This window comes from Vulpes lagopus, chromosome 8 (genome assembly GCF_018345385.1).
Source record: "Vulpes lagopus strain Blue_001 chromosome 8, ASM1834538v1, whole genome shotgun sequence".
NCBI classification, from domain to species: domain Eukaryota; kingdom Metazoa; phylum Chordata; class Mammalia; order Carnivora; family Canidae; genus Vulpes; species Vulpes lagopus.
In genome coordinates, this window is record NC_054831.1 from 72112779 (window position 1) to 72128712 (window position 15934).

Genomic DNA, 15934 nt, shown 5'->3' on the forward strand with positions numbered 1-15934 from the left:
CTCCCCCTGCCCTCTCCTGCTCCTCACTCCCCGCCTGCCCCCACCACGGGGTTCTCCACACTGTGGACCTCCCCTAGCCCCTGCCAGGTGGCTGGCCCTCAGAAAGGATTTTCATCCTGACACGTCTGGGCTTCCGAAGTTGCAAAGTCTTCTTAGGCTCTTCAGTCCAAAGCCCCATTCCTCAGCATGAAGGCCCCCCATCAGCTGGGCTGCCCAGTTCATCTTGGGGGGCGCAGCAGCTCAGCCCCAGCAATCCGACTCTGTTCCTCCTCCTCCCCAGCCACTGCCCCAGCTGGCCTGGGCTCTCCCCTTCGTCCTCTCTGCGCCCCCCACCGCTGAACTCCCCTCGGCACCCGGGGGGCTGACTGTGGGTCCCGCAAGCCAGGGAATAAGCTCCTTTCACTCAGTATGTGTAGCCTGGCTCCTTCCTGCAGAACCTAGGGCTGGTCCAGGGGGAATCTCGGGAGCACGATCCAGTACAGGCAGGAGGAAAGAGAGGTCCATACCGGGGCCCCTACAGATACTTACGCTCAGCATGTCCACTTGGCTTCCCCTGTTCTAACGAGTGTTTGTTGAGCACCTGCTGGGGGCCTGCCGGCCTCCTAGGCGCCAGGGTTACGGAAATGAAGTTAACAGTTCTCTGGAGCTGCAGGTCCCCAGAGCACCTTAGGCGCTGGCTGTCTCCGGAGAGACACTGTGACAGTGTTACAGGGACCACGTTCTGCTGTTGGCTCCAGCTGTAGCTCCTCAGAAGGGAACCTTCTCTCCCTAGCGAGGGCCGCTTGAGGCGGGGGGTTTGGTTGGTTCTGGTTCCACCTGTCGTGGCAAGCGGGGAAGCCGTGGCTTGCTCTGCCCAGGCCGGGCGGGGGGGGGGGGGGCACCTGCCCGTACTGCAGGGGTGAGGGGTGGGGGGACGGGGCGGGGCTGTCTGCGTCGGTGGGGGGGACCCTTGCTCAGTTCGTCTCTCTCCATCTCTGTGCAGAAGACTCTCAGGTCACCAGCACACTGTCCCCCTTACAGTCTCCTCACAAGGGACTCCCTCCTCGGCCACCGTCACACAACAGGCCCCCCCCTCCGCAGTCCCTGGAGGGGCTCCGGCAGATGCACTATCCCCGCAACGACTATGACAAGTCCCCCATAAAGCCCAAAATGTGGAGCGAGTCCTCCTTGGATGAGCCTTACGAGAAGGTCAAGAAACGTTCCTCCCACGGCCATTCCAGGTGAGCCGGGTCGGCGAGGGCCCCCGAGGTCACAGGACAAGCAAGCAGGGGTGGCCCATGGGAGGGCACCCGCATCCCGCTCACAGCCATCCGGGCCCGGGAGCTGCTGTGCGCTGACACGAGAGTTAGGGAGGAAGCCTGGGCAGCGCCACCCCGAATGGCAAGGGACAGACCCCTCATAGGAGCCCCAGCGTGGCTCGGGACCCCGCACCCCCCCACCCGCCCCCCAGCAGGTTTGGGGCTGGCTGCTGCTGCCTGAGAGCGTGGCGGGTTTCCGGCCCATTTCTCTGTTTTTCTCCTTCCCTCTCGCTACGCCCTGTCAAGTGTAGCTGGCAGGGCACGTAAATATTTGTTGGCTGCAAAATGGAAACCAACCGTGGTCGAGGGCAGGGGCTTCACGGGACAGTCCCACTGCCTGCTGGGGACAGGCTGATGAGGCTGTGGTCTCCCACCACCCTGGGGCCGGGCATGCCCCCCCCCCCGCCCTGGCTCCAGGGGTGATGCTGAGTAGCCCCTTAGGAACCCGAGGGAGAGGCGGGCTGTCCCCTGGGAAGAGGGACGGTTTTGTCCGGCGGTGACCAGCCCGGCGTCCTCTGGTTTGCAGCAGCCACAAACGCTTTCCCAGCACGGGGAGCTGCGCCGAAGCCGGAGGGGGCAGCAGCTCCCTGCAGAACAGCCCCATCCGCAGCCTCCCGCACTGGAACTCCCAGTCCAGCATGCCGTCCACACCAGACCTGCGGGTCCGGAGTCCCCACTACGTTCATTCCACGAGGTGAGTCCTCCCACACCAGGCCGTTGGGCCACCTCCCTCCCTGGACCGGACGTCCAGGCCCCCGACTGGCCCAAAGGACTGGGGAGCTAGTGGGGTGGGTTCCCATTAAATCGAAGCAGGATGGAAACCCCAGCCAGCAGCGGAAGCCCACGTTAGGTGAGACCTGTTCTTAGCCTGGTTTCCGTGTCCGGTGAGCGCCAAGAAACGCCTGGAGAACCCCCAGGCTTCTGGAGGCAGCAGGCACGGAGTGAGCCCCCCTCTTTATTTTTTAAATTTTATTTATTTATTTATTTAATAATTTCTATATGTTTGTTTTTTAAGCTTTTATTTATTTATTCATGAGAGACACAGAGAGAAAGAGAGGCAGAGACACAGGCAGAGGGAGAAGCAGGCTCCCTGCAGGGAGCCCGATGTGGGACTCGATCCTGGGTCTCCAGGATCACTCAGGCTGCAGGCGGCACTAAGCCACTGTGCCACTGGGGCCACCCTTTTTTTTAAATTTTAAAGATTTGTTGGAAGTTTGTGTATTTAAGCAATCTCTACACCAAATGTGGGGCTTGAACTCACAACCCTGCGGGAAAGAGCCGTGCTGTGCTGACAGAGCCAGCCAGGCGCCCCCCACAGAGGGAGCTTTCCTAACCAAGGCGAAGGCAGGCGGGGCCAGCCAGGTATCGGGGAGGCCTCTGGAATCAGGAGATCTTCATTCTGTCGTCCTCATGTATCTTCCCACCGGTGCCTCAGTTTATCCTGGATTTTTTAATGCCTCAAGGTGTGAAACCATTGAAGGGCAAAAGGAAAAGGCAAAAGTGAGGCTGTGAATCACACCTTCATTTTCTGAAAAGAGGCCACACCAAAGCTGTCATTCTGTTTTATCAAAAACTGTGATTGCACAGGACCGGCTCAAAGCATGGATTTATATAGGATAAGATTTGGCTCTGCAGGCAAGGCTGTCCCCTTCACCTTTTCATGCGACACATACTTATCAAGTGCCTTGAGGTGCCAGGTACCACCGACCAGGCTAGAGCAGTGGACAAAGCCAACCACGCTCCAGCTGTCAGCGGAGTGTTTTGGTGGAGGGAGTCATGAGAAAGAACAATATGTGTCAAGTGGTAATAAGTATAGAGGAAAAAAACAAAACAAAACAAAAAACGAACAGGGCAGGGGCCACACTGTGGAAAGACAGACTCTGTTAGGTGGAAGCATCAGGGACATTTGAGCAGAGACCAGAATGGATGGGGTGGCAAGTTCGGAGGCTGTTATCAGGCAACAGCAGGATCAGAGAGCATCAGAGGCAGGCCTGCACTTGGCCTATTCCCAGGAGGCCAGGAGGAGGTAGGACCAGGGAGGAAACTGAGGCCCGAGTCCTGGAGTGCCCCTGTCTGTGGACTCTGTTCTACCATGAGTGACAGCAGAAACTCCCCTCCTCTGGTCCTTGGCCAGGGGGGCTGCCCTGACTTGCACGGGTGTCTAAGCACTGTCCCCCCAGCCATGACCTGGGTGGATGTTTGAAGTCTGGAGTTTGGGACTGGTGGGGGGGATTATAGACGAAGCAGGGGGCTGTTAAGTAGTTGCATCAGTCATTGTGAAGTATTTGAGTTTCAGCTGCCTTCCTTTTTAGAGTTTCAGGGGAATGGAAGTCTATTTTATGTGGGTTTCATAATAGTATTTGGTGAATGCTGTGAAGTGCCCTCTGCGGGACTGTTTTTTATGATAAAAAAAAAAAAAAAAAAAAAAGAGGTGGGGGGATTTCATCTGATTTGAGACAATACCAGAATAGGGATTGTCGTGGTTCTCCAGAATCCCTTTCCAGCATTAAAAAACAGGCCAGGCTACTGGTGTCTGTCTTTTTTTTTTTTTTTTTTATGATAGTCACACACAGAGAGAGAGAGAGAGAGGCAGAGACACAGGCAGAGGGAGAAGCAGGCTCCATGCACCGGGAGCCCGATGTGGGATTCGATCCTGGGTCTCCAGGATCGCGCCCTGGGCCAAAGGCAGCCGCCAAACCACTGGGCCACCCAGGGATCCCTTTTTTTTTTTTAATTTTTTTTTATTTACTTATGATAGTCACAGAGAGAGAGAGAGGCAGAGACACAGGCAGAGGGAGAAGCGGGCTCCCCGCGGGGATCACAGCCTGAGCCCAAGGCGGATGCGCCATCGCCGAGCCCCCGGGGCCCTACGGGCGCGCGTTTTCGGGGCCACCGTTCCGTGGGTGCGGTGTCCTGTCGCCCCGGTCGCGCCAGGCGGTCCCCCGCCCGTGTTGTGGTGGCGGCAGCAGGCCGCACGCGGGCTCCCGGGGCAGCGCTGCCCGTCCGGGTCCCCGGGTCCCCGGGTCTCCGGGTCCCGGGTCCCCCACCCACGCGCCGCGCCGCGCCGTCTCCCCGCAGGTCGGTGGACCTCAGCCCCACGCGGCTGCACAGCCTCGCCCTGCACTTTAGGCACCGGAGCTCCAGCTTGGAGTCCCAGGGCAAGCTCCTGGGCTCGGAGAACGACACGGGGAGCCCCGACTTCTACACCCCACGGACTCGCAGCAGCAACGGCTCGGACCCCATGGACGACTGCTCGTCCTGCACCAGCCACTCGAGCTCCGAGCACTACTACCCGGCGCAGATGAACGCCAACTACTCCACGCTGGCCGAGGACTCGCCGTCCAAGGCGCGCGCGCGGCAGCGGCAGCGGCAGCGCGCGGCGGGCGCGCTGGGGGCGGCGAACTCGGGCAGCATGCCCAACCTGGCGGCGCGCGCGGCGGGCGGCGGCGTGTACCTGCACAGCCAGAGCCAGCCCAGCTCGCAGTACCGCATCAAGGAGTACCCGCTGTACGTGGAGGGCGGCGCCACGCCCGTGGTGGTGCGCAGCCTGGAGAGCGACCAGGAGGGCCACTACAGCGTCAAGGCGCAGTTCAAGACGTCCAGCTCCTACACGGCGGGCGGCCTGTTCAGGGAGAGCTGGCGCGGCGGCGACGACGGCGACCCGGGCCGCCTGACGCCGTCGCGCTCGCAGATCCTGCGGACTCCGTCGCTGGGCCGCGAGGCGGCGCACGACAAGGGCCGCGCCGCCGTGTCAGACGAGCTGCGCCAGTGGTACCAGCGCTCGGCCGCGGCGCACCGCGAGCACAGCCGCCTGTCGCACACCAGCTCCACGTCGTCCGACAGCGGCTCCCAGTACAGCACCTCCTCCCAGAGCACCTTCGTGGCGCACAGCAGGGTCACGCGCATGCCCCAGATGTGCAAGGCCACGTCAGGTGAGCGCCAGGAGCCCCCCTCGGCCGGCGAGGTGGGGCGCCCGGCGGGGACCCGGGGGTGCGGGGTCCCAGCCGCCCCAAGGCCCCTCGCAGGGACGTCGGGAGGGGACGGGAGCAATCTGTGCAGGGTGCTGGGGGTGCCTTCAGGTGCCTGACACCGCCTCTTCACGCTTTGCTGGCCTCGTTGAGGGGGTCACCTTTTCGCCCCGTGTGCTAAGAGCGGTGAGCGGGCGCCGGGATGTAAGAGTGAAAATGCACAGCACGGCCCTTGCGCCGGAGCCAGGAGCCGCTTCCCCTTTCCAGTCCCTCTCTGGGAACAGCAGTGGTGACGGAGGGGACCCGCAGGGCTCTCAGCAGGCGCTCGGAGGGGGAACCAGCGGCCAGGAGCTCAGACATGACCGTAGGAAAGGAAGGGGAGGATGTGCACATGTAATAAAATTGTTTTTATTTTTTATTTTTTTACTTTTAAAGATTTTGTTTATGTGGGAGAAAGAGAGCATAAGTGGGAGGAGGGGCCCTAGGGAGAGGGAGAGGGAGAGGCAGGGAGCCGGATGCGGGGCTCCATCCCAGGACCCTGAGACCACGACCTGCACCAGAGGCAGATACTTAACTGACTGAGCCACTCAGGCACCCCAGTAAAATGATCTTTTTTTTTTTTTAAAGATTTTTTTTATTTTTTTACTCATGAGACACACACAGAGAGAGGCAGAGACCCAGGCAGAGGGAGAAGCAGGCTCCATGCAGGGAGCCTGACGTGGGACTCGATCCCAGGACTCCAGGTTCACACCCAGGGCCGAAGGCAGGCACTAAACCGCTGAGCCACCCAGGGATCCCCCAGTAAAATGCTTTTTAAGAATAGAAGAATAACATGAGTAGCAAACAGAAGGAACTCTGAGTCAGGGCCTTACCTGAGACGGGAGAAAGTTAGGTGAAGGTCAAGACTGGGGGGAGGGCAGAAAAGGGGGTTCACCAGGCGCTAAACCGCTGAGCCACCCAGGGATCCCCCAGTAAAATGCTTTTTAAGAATAGAAGAATAACATGAGTAGCAAACAGAAGGAACTCTGAGTCAGGGCCTTACCTGAGACGGGAGAAAGTTAGGTGAAGGTCAAGACTGGGGGGAGGGCAGAAAAGGGGGTTCACCTCTGAGGAACTGGAGGGACCTGAAATGAATGGGACGAAGAGGCAGGACCGGCTGGCTGCCTGTGCCCAGGTGCACCAGACCTCTGGGCCCCTGCCTTTCCTCCCCGTCGACTCCCTTACTGTGGCCCACTGGCCAAATGACAGGTTCCAGGGATGAGAATAAAAGTGATTTGGGCAACCACGAGACAACCATGGACTTGAGGTCCTAGAGCCTTCTCCGTGTCCCTCCTCGGTCTCATAAGCCCAGAGAATTGTGCCCTGGACTTCCCAGGGGGACCTTGAGAGGAACGGATGAACGCATCACCCGAACCAAAGAGCAGGAGCCTCCCTCACGGCGTCAGGAGCCGCAGCTGGCCGGCGGGCGCAGGGGTGCTTCTGTTCTGTCGCGGTTGCAGCCCTGCCTACAGATTGGCCTCACCGACAGACTCAGCAACTCTCTGGGAACACGTGAGAGGACAGATTTTAAGAAGCTGTTTCTCAGGTTTACTGATCCTTCCCGGGAAAGCAGAGGACGCATTCAAGCAGCTTTACTTGCTACTGAATTTTCCCAGCTAGAAAAATCCTACCCACATCGTTAAACCCCTAGTAGTCGGCTCTGGATGAGCTGTTCCATAAAAGCCCTGCACCTTTGGAAGTGTCCCCAGGTGGTCGATCATAAGCCTAAAATGACAAAGAGACCAAGTACTGAGCACCTTTCTGGAAGTTCTCTGTTCATAGCACGATTTTTGACACCAGGGCCACATCTGAAGATGCCTGGAGGCCTCTCTCCCTGGTGTCCAGAGAAAGGGGCTCTCTGGCTCAGCCCCGCCCAGGTCTCCCCCAGGGCTCGGGGGGCCTTCAGAGTCTCTGCCGCAGTGTCGGCTGTCGCCACCCCTCTGGCCACCTGCTAGTGCAAAGCAGGGACCGAGGATCCCCAGGTCAGCTTGACTCAGAGTGGAGCTGCATGCTTTGGGGAGAGAAAATGGAAATGGCCAAACGCGGTGGGGAGGGACGGGTATCTCCCCGCTGTGGCCCTGCTGCGGCGTCCTACCGGCATTTCTGGAAGGAAGCTCAGCTCCTTCACCCGCCCTGTGTCTGACCCCCTGTCTTTTCTGCGTCACCTCTCTGCAGCTGCCTTACCTCAAAGCCAGAGAAGCTCAACACCGTCAAGTGAAATTGGAGCGACGCCCCCGAGCAGTCCCCACCACATCCTAACCTGGCAGACTGGGTGAGTCCCCTTTTCAGGCCTTCCATCCTCCTCTTACCGGCTCTAGAATGATCCTTAGCATTACTTGTTAGGAAGGATGTAATAAGGATAAGATCCTAGTGACAGGAGGGTTTATCAGCAGAAGCATCATGAGTGTGTGTTCTCGGGAAGCTGCCTCCTTCCCGAAGAAGCTGTGTGCACACGGCTCCCACCCACGTGGTTGCTTTCCATCGCTGTCCCTTTAGACGGGCCGTTCTCTTGGCTCTCGCTCAGCGCTGGCGGCGGTCCCAGGAACGTAGGGGCAGGTGGGTGCCCGAAGTCAGACTGCACTTCCGTGGTCACAGTTCCAGGCAGCATTTGAGTGGATTCAGATTCCATCAGGCCGCCTCAAAGGGCCAGGCGAGAAGGGAGAGGGGAGAGAGGATCCGAGCATCAAGCGCCTCGGCGTGTCCCGTCCTGCAGTCAGGATGTTTCTGAGGGAAGAGGACAGGAGGCTCAGAGCCCCGTCTCTGTCCTGGCCACCTGCTTGTTCTCACCAAACAAAGGGGATTGGGTGCAGGTCCTCTGAGAACCATAGGAAGTGGTCCACAGCAGGAGGACGAAACCAAAATTCAGGTCCTTTTATAGCTTTCGCGGCAGGCCTAGAGCATTCTGATCTCGTGGACAGTTAGGATGTTCTGGCTCCCGGAGTCCAGCAGAGACAGCTGCTGTCCTCACGATCCCTGCCTCTGCTCCTCGGACGTCACCTCCAACTGGATGTTACGTTCTGTCAGTGGCCATTGGGTGAAGGAGCGAGGGGTCCCTTATTCCAGCTTTGCTCACTTCCCAGTTTGCTGGAGCACCAGTGGGGATGTCTGGGAAATGGGACAGCTCTGTGTGAGTGGGATCATCGCCAAACAACAGGACCCGGATTGGCTCCACTGACCACATTTCAGGCTCCCGTGCTTGACAGAGCTTTTGGTTTTTGTTCATTTGTGGTGATTTTAAGCCAGGCTTTAACGGGGCCTTAGGGTTTGACGGAAGTGAAGGGGTGCTAATGGTTATTGACTGCTTGCTGTGTACCCAGAGGCTGGGAGCTTTTTCTAACATGGATGAGTTCACGTACTCCTCACTGCAACCTCGCAGGGGCAATACACAGACCCTTTGGTTTTGTAGAGGAGGCTCAGAAAATCCAGCTGGAAGAAGCTGCATTCTCTGATCGTCCAGAGTCTTGTCTTTTTCCACCAGGCAGGTGATCCTTTGAGTGCTGTCCCCAGACCAGCAGCAGGAGCATCTGTGCCCTGCTCCCAGCAGGAGCATCTTGTTAGAAATGTAGTCTCTGGGGCTCAGCCATGACCTACTGCACGAGAAACGCGGGGGTGGGGCTGGGCAGGTGGGTTTGAACAAGGTCTCCGAGGATTCTGAAGCCTGCCCCAGTCTGATTGGCCGGAGCAATACCCCCAGCTGCCTCCTACTCCCTTTCAATCAGGAGAACCCACAGTTCCAAGTGCAGGGATCTCCTGTCCACTCCCACTCCTTGCTCTGCCTTTGGGCAGCAGCTACCCACCCCTGTCCTTATTCTAGACCATCCTAACCATTCCTTACGTAGCAGCCACACACCAGCTCCATATTGTGTGGTCCAGCAGCTACTTCAGGCCTTGGGCCCCAGAGTTTCACTGAGAAAAACTCAGAAAAGGCCTGGTCGGCTGTATAGATGACACCCCCCAGGGGACAAACCATCCACCCAAAGAAAGACCTTCAGGTGGCAGGCTGTCTGGATCGTCCACATTTTCTGGACCATGCCCGGTCTCCCCTGATCCGACCACCCGACAGCGGGCCTGAAACTGGTGAACACGCCTCAAACGCCCACACCCTTGAGCTGACCTCGAAGCCTGCATTTGACCCCAGAGCTAGTCAGGACTCAGGACAGATTGTGAACAAACTGGAGACAATTTTGGTCCTCGAAGCGAACCTTTATCAGGTGGAGGTGAATGATCATTAACAACCGGTAACTCTTCTCTGCGTTTAGGAAATGGGAAATGAGAAATGGGTAAAAAGTGCCAAAGCCTGCCTGCCTCACAGAACTGAGGAGGCCTTTTAGTCACTCGTGGGGGTGAAAGTTCTGCATGCTGATACGCTCTGTCACTAACACCTGGGTGTAGAGTCAGCTGATCTCTCCAGCATTATTAATAAGCTACTAATCATGTCTGTGTCAGTTCCTCTCTTTAACATGACCTCTCTTCTCTTCCTTCTTCTGCTTTCCTTTGTTCAGAGAAGCAACAGAAAACTCACCCATTATGGATGGGTCTGAGTCTCCAACTCACCAAAGCACTGATGAATAGAGGTACCGTAAGGGAATGTTTGGTTCTCCTAGCCCTCCCCCCTTCACTGCTCATGAGTTTGTGTGATCTCAGACGTGCTGCATGTGTGCCCCCTGCCCATTTCGTAATTTCCAGAAGGAAAATTCTGAATGGTGTGGGAGCTGTTACTTTTATGTCTTATTTCTAGACACGTGTGGAGCTCTGTTTATATGTATGTGTTTACATCAGATGGTAGATATTCCCAATGCTGCTCCCCAGAAAGGACCTCAGAGTATGTTTTAGCCTTTTCCAGATTCTGCGTACACACTGGCTTAGTGACCATGGTTTAGTCCATGGAAAGAAGAGCATCCTGCAGTTTACATTTCAAAGCACCTAAAGCACACCTAGTTGACCTAGTCCCCTGAAGATCACCCATGATTTTATCCAGCAGGGACAGACGTATACTCTGCCAAATGCCCTGCTTTTCAAAGTGTGGTCCATGCAGGAGCTTTGCAATCATCATCGCCTGGGAGCTGGTTGGAAGGCCAGACTCCTGGGCCTCCTGAATTTGAATCTGCATTTTAATGAGATCCCTGGGTGAATCAAATGCACCTTCAAATTTGCGAAGGACTGCTACAGTGGGCTTAACACCTGGTCTGGTTGTGGCTCCTGGGGACCAGGATCTAACTGGCAGGTGAAATTTAAATAGCATTTCAAGAGTCAGCTAAAAAGATAAGGACACCATTCAGAAGTGGAAACAAGTTGTAAGCTTACTCAGCCAAAAAATGGAACCCTGACTATGTTCCCCGAACCATGCTTGAGACCACAGTTCAAGTTCAAATCCGCAACTTGAAAAATTGAACAGGAGCCATACAAGGAGAGTAAAGAAGTGCAGGACTTCTGTATTAACTACTCTGAAACTTTACAGCATCCCAAGGGGAGTAGGAGGACTCTGGCTTCAGGGAGACACCTCTAGAACCTGGCTTCCACGGCCTGGCGTGGGGTTGAGGAGGCAGGTATGGGTGTGGAGAGGCCATTCCAGGGGCAAAAAGATGCAGCAACAGGCAGAGGTGTTCGGTAAACAGCAAAAAGCTTCATTTTGCTATAGAGAAAGAGCCAGATTTCTCCCTTAAAAAGTAGGGTATGCCAAGATCCAGAACAAATTAGGTGAGAGACCTGGAACAGTTTTTGTTGAAAGTCCCCCGAGTTGGCTGATGAAGGATTAGGAAAACAGGGGCTTAGCCTTCCAGAGGAAGATGGTGTTCAAAAAACAAAATTCAACTGAGGAAATAAATCTGAAAGACACTATTGGCTTTATTCACCAATTCATGAATTGGGCAGCATCTAATCCGGCAGGTCAAAGGGAGCTCAGAGGAGCTAATGAGACTTTTACAGGCAGAAGGGAGCAGGAACAAGGGACAAAGTCACTTTTCTTTAGGGCATGACAGGGGTCTATCAGGCCCATGACCTAACTCGGGCTGACCAGGTGACTGACGGGTTTGACTCCATTTCTGGAAGATCTGATACTCATTAAGTCAGATCTCAGTTTGGTGAAATGGGTTTTAGCATGAGTGACTCCATTTCAGGCCTATTTTCTGGTTTTTAACAGTTCCTATGGTTTTGTTTTTGTTTTTTTTGCTGAATCTCTGCCTGGTATTCACAGGATTCATTCTTCATGTTGGTCTTTCTCTTTGTTCCTTTTCTCAAATTCTGTTCTTAGAGAGAGAGATCTTTGCTGGGTGGTTTAAAGCTTTTGAAAGGAAAACGTGCATCACTGAGTCATTATTAGAGCAGAATAACACCCACTGTCTAGAGGGTACTTCAGAGCCATGGTCCCCAGGACCCAGACATATGTCCAAGACCCCACTGAAGGAGTCCCTTTCTTAGCCAGCTGGCTTGCATACCGATCGTGTGTAGGGGAGTCTTGGCTTCCCCAGAAGCATCTGTCCAAGAGCAGCAAGTGCTGTTGGCCGCGGCACAGCCTCTGCTCAAAGATAACCGAGGGCTCTCCGATCATCAGAACGACTTTGGCAGGGAGCCTAGGAACTTGTGAGGCGCAGCTCTTGCTCTAGCAGTCGATTCTGCACCAGCTGTGAGGGTAAAGGAGAGGTCCCCAAGTGCAACCTTGCTTGCACTTCTATCTGGGGGGCGCGTAGGATCTGGCAAGGGAAGTGAACTTTGAATTATGAATGCTTCCTTCTCATTCCCAGCTGAATGGGCTTAGGGCTCAGAGGAGGGCAGCCTTGGAGGCCAGTAAAACTCGGTCTGTAGATCCCACAGGAGGTTTTATATGGTTACCCTTGCCTTGAGTCCCTTTCTTTGGCCAGACCTTGGATGCAAAGTTGCCTGGGCCTGGGGTTGTTCACCAGGGACTGTGACCTGAGAGAGAGGGGCCGGGTTTGGCCCAGAGAAGCTGAAGCATTGGCAGTCAGGCAGAAGCCTGAGACAGGCAGAGCTACAGGAGCATTGTCTTCTCGGGCCAGGAAAGAGGTGGACAAAAGAATCAAAGACCTTCACGGAGTAAGACTTAGGGAAGGATGGTCAGAGAGGGAAGGAGGAATGGAAACCCCACACCTTGGGAAAAAGCTGTCAACCTGGATGTCCCCTGTGTCTCTTCCTAGGCAATCTGATTTTGAGGTCTCCTGCTTTTGCACTGAACCAGAAGTCAGATGGAGCTGTCCTCGGTCATAAAATGTACACCCAGGGCTCAACCCCTTATGATTTGGCAGTAGTGTCAGGGGTCGAGTGTTCTTGGTAGGGTTGTTTTCCATGAGTCTGTTTTGCAAAATCATCAGAGTAAAACAAACAAGTGGCTGTAAATGACTAAACACAAAAGTGTTCAGGTCTGAGTTCATTCATTATAATGGAATTGATAAGGAGATTTGGTTACTTCTATGATACGCAATATTTAAAGATAATAACTAGAATTAGGAATAACATTATACCAGGACATACCAGATTTCTAGAAACTTCATACAGTTTCAAGACCATTTATATTAATAACATCTATACAAATACTCTAAGAACGTTTTTATCACTTACTTGACAAAGCTTCCCATGTAATTTAACATAGCAAGTAAACCTAATTAGTGTAACATCTTTTATAAGGTGAAAGACAAATCCTTGGAGATTTTCCAGGGACAGTCTAGGGAAATCTCAAAGTTACTTTCAGGTCAGAAAGACACCATTGTTGGTTATGGGAAGTTGTCAAAACATCAACAGGTTTGAAGACAGGATCACGGATCCTTATGAAAGAATTATCTACCTAACCAGAGTGACAAAGGCGAATAGTAGTCGTGAACAAATAGTTGGGTCTATTAATATTGAGAAGACCAAGTTTTCTTGATAAAGACCACAGGAAGCATGGTAAATTATTTTGCTAAGACACAAAATCTTTGCTGTCCAGGCAGATGACTTAAAAGGTGGAGAATCCTTCATAATTGCTTATCAAAAGCAGACCAAAAGTCCAAGAAAACTTTGTTCTTTTAACAGAAAACCAAATTCTGTTTTTGCATCCGTGTACTTTTGATATTAAAACTCATTTAAAAACTTAAATAAGTCCATTCCCATCTTAGCCAGCCTGACCACACATCACATTCCCTTCCCAAGATCCCTTTCCCACAAACCACTTAAATTTTTTTAGATCCATTCAGATTTTGTTCCTTATTTATTTATTTTCCCTCATTCTGGAAGAACCAGTCATTTTATTTCCCTTGCCTACTCTTCATCCACAGTTGTTTCCTTTTATTATTTCTAATTTTAGTTACACATAGGGACGAGAATTCCTCATTCCTAGTAAAAACTAAAAAGCAACTGTGAACTTTTTACACCAACTTTCTGTGGACTGTCAAACTTATGTAGACACTTCATGATTTCTAGAAGTATATTCTTCCTCATGGCACAGAACTTATTTACTAAGAGACCCAAATATCTTTAGGCCCTCTGTAAAAGGAAGTGAGAAGTGGATGAATCTGTGTTCAGTAATTAAAAATTCATTATTTTATTTGGAAATTGTCTAGATACGATTGGAAAGTCCATCCTTTAACTGTATCTTTAAGGTTTCAACTTACCAAAAAGATTTTGGAAACTATTTTCTACGTAGACCTAACATAAGCATAACAATTATTGAAAAGTTCATTTATAAACCTTTATCACTTTTATCTATTTAATTATCTTGTTAACAATTTTTAGATTACTCAGTCTCGTGAGCATTAGCTATCAGATTATCTTGGTGGTGACAAATTCTGTAACAGAACATGAGCTTATATATGACTTTTAGTTAACCTAGGAAGGAAAGAAGTATTCTATATCATGCTGTTAACTCCAAAGACATGCCTATTTTATTTAAACTAACCAACTTAAACTAGCTTTTATTAAGAATACATTAGATCCCATGAACCTCAGAGAAATTTGGGTTTTTATTATTCTGAGAGTACACATAATTTGTATAGCCCTTGTTTGTCTTTAAGCCAATTAAATGGAGCTCTTGAAAAATTAATTTTGGTAATACCTCCAGAGGAGAGAAGCTCACACCTGTGTAACTTGCATGCACAGACGTACAAAATCATAGAAACAAAGATCTTACAGCTTTTGTTTTAAATTTTTTAGCTATGAGACCGGGAAATAATGCAAAACCCACCAGTTTAAAAAAGAACGGTTGGATCCAAATTGTACTTTTGGCAAAAGGTTAAGATGACAGGGTGACATGGCTTAAACTTTTCACATGTTTGTGAAGACAAGATTTTTCATTTGCTTAGTTTCAAAATAACCTTTCCAGCCCCACTCCCCGGGCTCCTTTTCCCTTTTGATAAGAATAACCTGGGTTCCTAGAGAAGACCATACAGAACACTTACATCGCGACAGCACAGAGGAAGCACAAGTTCCTCCAAGATGGAGTTTTATTGTCCTGAGGCCAGAATTTCACGGTAACTCTAAGCCTATTGAGATAGATGGGAGAGTTTGGGGCTTGGTAAAAATGCTAGGCCGGCTCTGAATTGCTTCCACTCGAATCGCTGCACTTCTGTTCTTATAAAAGACTCAATTCCTAAGAAATCAGGGAAGCCAACTCTCCTTTGCCAGCTTCTGCCACTTTTCCTGGGCCCTCTCCGGTAGGCTCCTAAGCAAGTGGGGCTTGAAGTAGAGCGTATAGCCCTGGTATCTTCCAGAATTGGACAAGGCTTTCCATGAATTTCAGTTATAGTTTTCTGTTGGCCGTTTCATGGAGTAACCGGTAGCAGGTGACCAGAAAACCCCTCAGAGTCCCGTCAACTATGAGTAGGGCTCCTGTGCAGGCCCACCTTTGGGGCCAGTAACAGGGCAGACTTTTGCTTACGACCATGTGGTCTCTCCAGAGGGAAAGGCACTTTAGAGGATTAGTTAGATCATGAGTACTCAGAAGTAAAAGAGGTTAAAGGGAAGTAGTAAGACCATGTCAGTCTTATCGTCTTTGGTTTTAGCTTCCTCTTCTTTCATTTTTCATTATCCTCTTGGAGTGACTCTTTTAATGAAGCTATTTTGGAATCATGAAGCCTTCTGGAGCCTTCCACATGCCAGTGAAAAAAAGTAATTCATCCAGTTTCATTTGGCAAACCTTGCTTTCAGGTTCACTTAAATGAATGAACTTGTCTAACTGGAATGTTCCCAATAATGTCTAACAACCTCAATAAGGAGGCCCACTGAGGCAAGCTCAAATTACCGGAAATTGAGTTTATTTGGGGATGGCGGAAAAATTCAGTTTGGGAAATGCAGGCTGTAGCAAGCTACAGGTGGGCGCTGAGGGCTTGGGGCCACCTGGATTTGCAAAGAGTGCAAAGAGGGAGAAGTCTAGCCAGAGTGTAAACACATTCATGGGCTGGAGGACAGGAGGAGATCCTAAGCATATGTTCGCTGGTTAGGCAGTAAGTCTCAGTCTTCTGTAAGTCGGGCATTTATGGAAAATCAGTCTCTGAGTTCTGAGGGCACATGCATGAGATTCTTTAATTTCCTATCCTCTGGTTTCATTTTAGATTGAAATCCTTTCACATTCCCCACTCTTGCTCAGGATCTTTTGCAGAAAGCATTGCTGATCAACCATGTTGTTTAGGCATTATTTTCCCCTTT

General features: G+C 52.1%; 1 protein-coding gene across 4 annotated transcripts in view; it reads left to right on the forward strand.

Annotated features, from left to right (window-relative positions):
• Positions 1 to 15934, forward strand: part of FRMD4A (FERM domain containing 4A) — a 319692-nt gene that overhangs the window by 292902 nt on the left and 10856 nt on the right. For 2 of the 4 annotated variants that reach the window (XM_041767383.1, XM_041767386.1), the window contains exons 19-23: positions 983 to 1220; positions 1825 to 1992; positions 4377 to 5230; positions 7481 to 7577; positions 9808 to 9879. In XM_041767383.1, coding sequence (XP_041623317.1) covers positions 983 to 1220; positions 1825 to 1992; positions 4377 to 5230; positions 7481 to 7577; positions 9808 to 9877 — 1427 coding nt within the window. In that variant the 3' untranslated portion in view covers positions 9878 to 9879. The remainder of the gene's footprint in view (positions 1 to 982; positions 1221 to 1824; positions 1993 to 4376; positions 5231 to 7480; positions 7578 to 9807; positions 9880 to 15934) is intronic. The other 2 variants (XM_041767382.1, XM_041767384.1) reach the window with 1 other exon arrangement.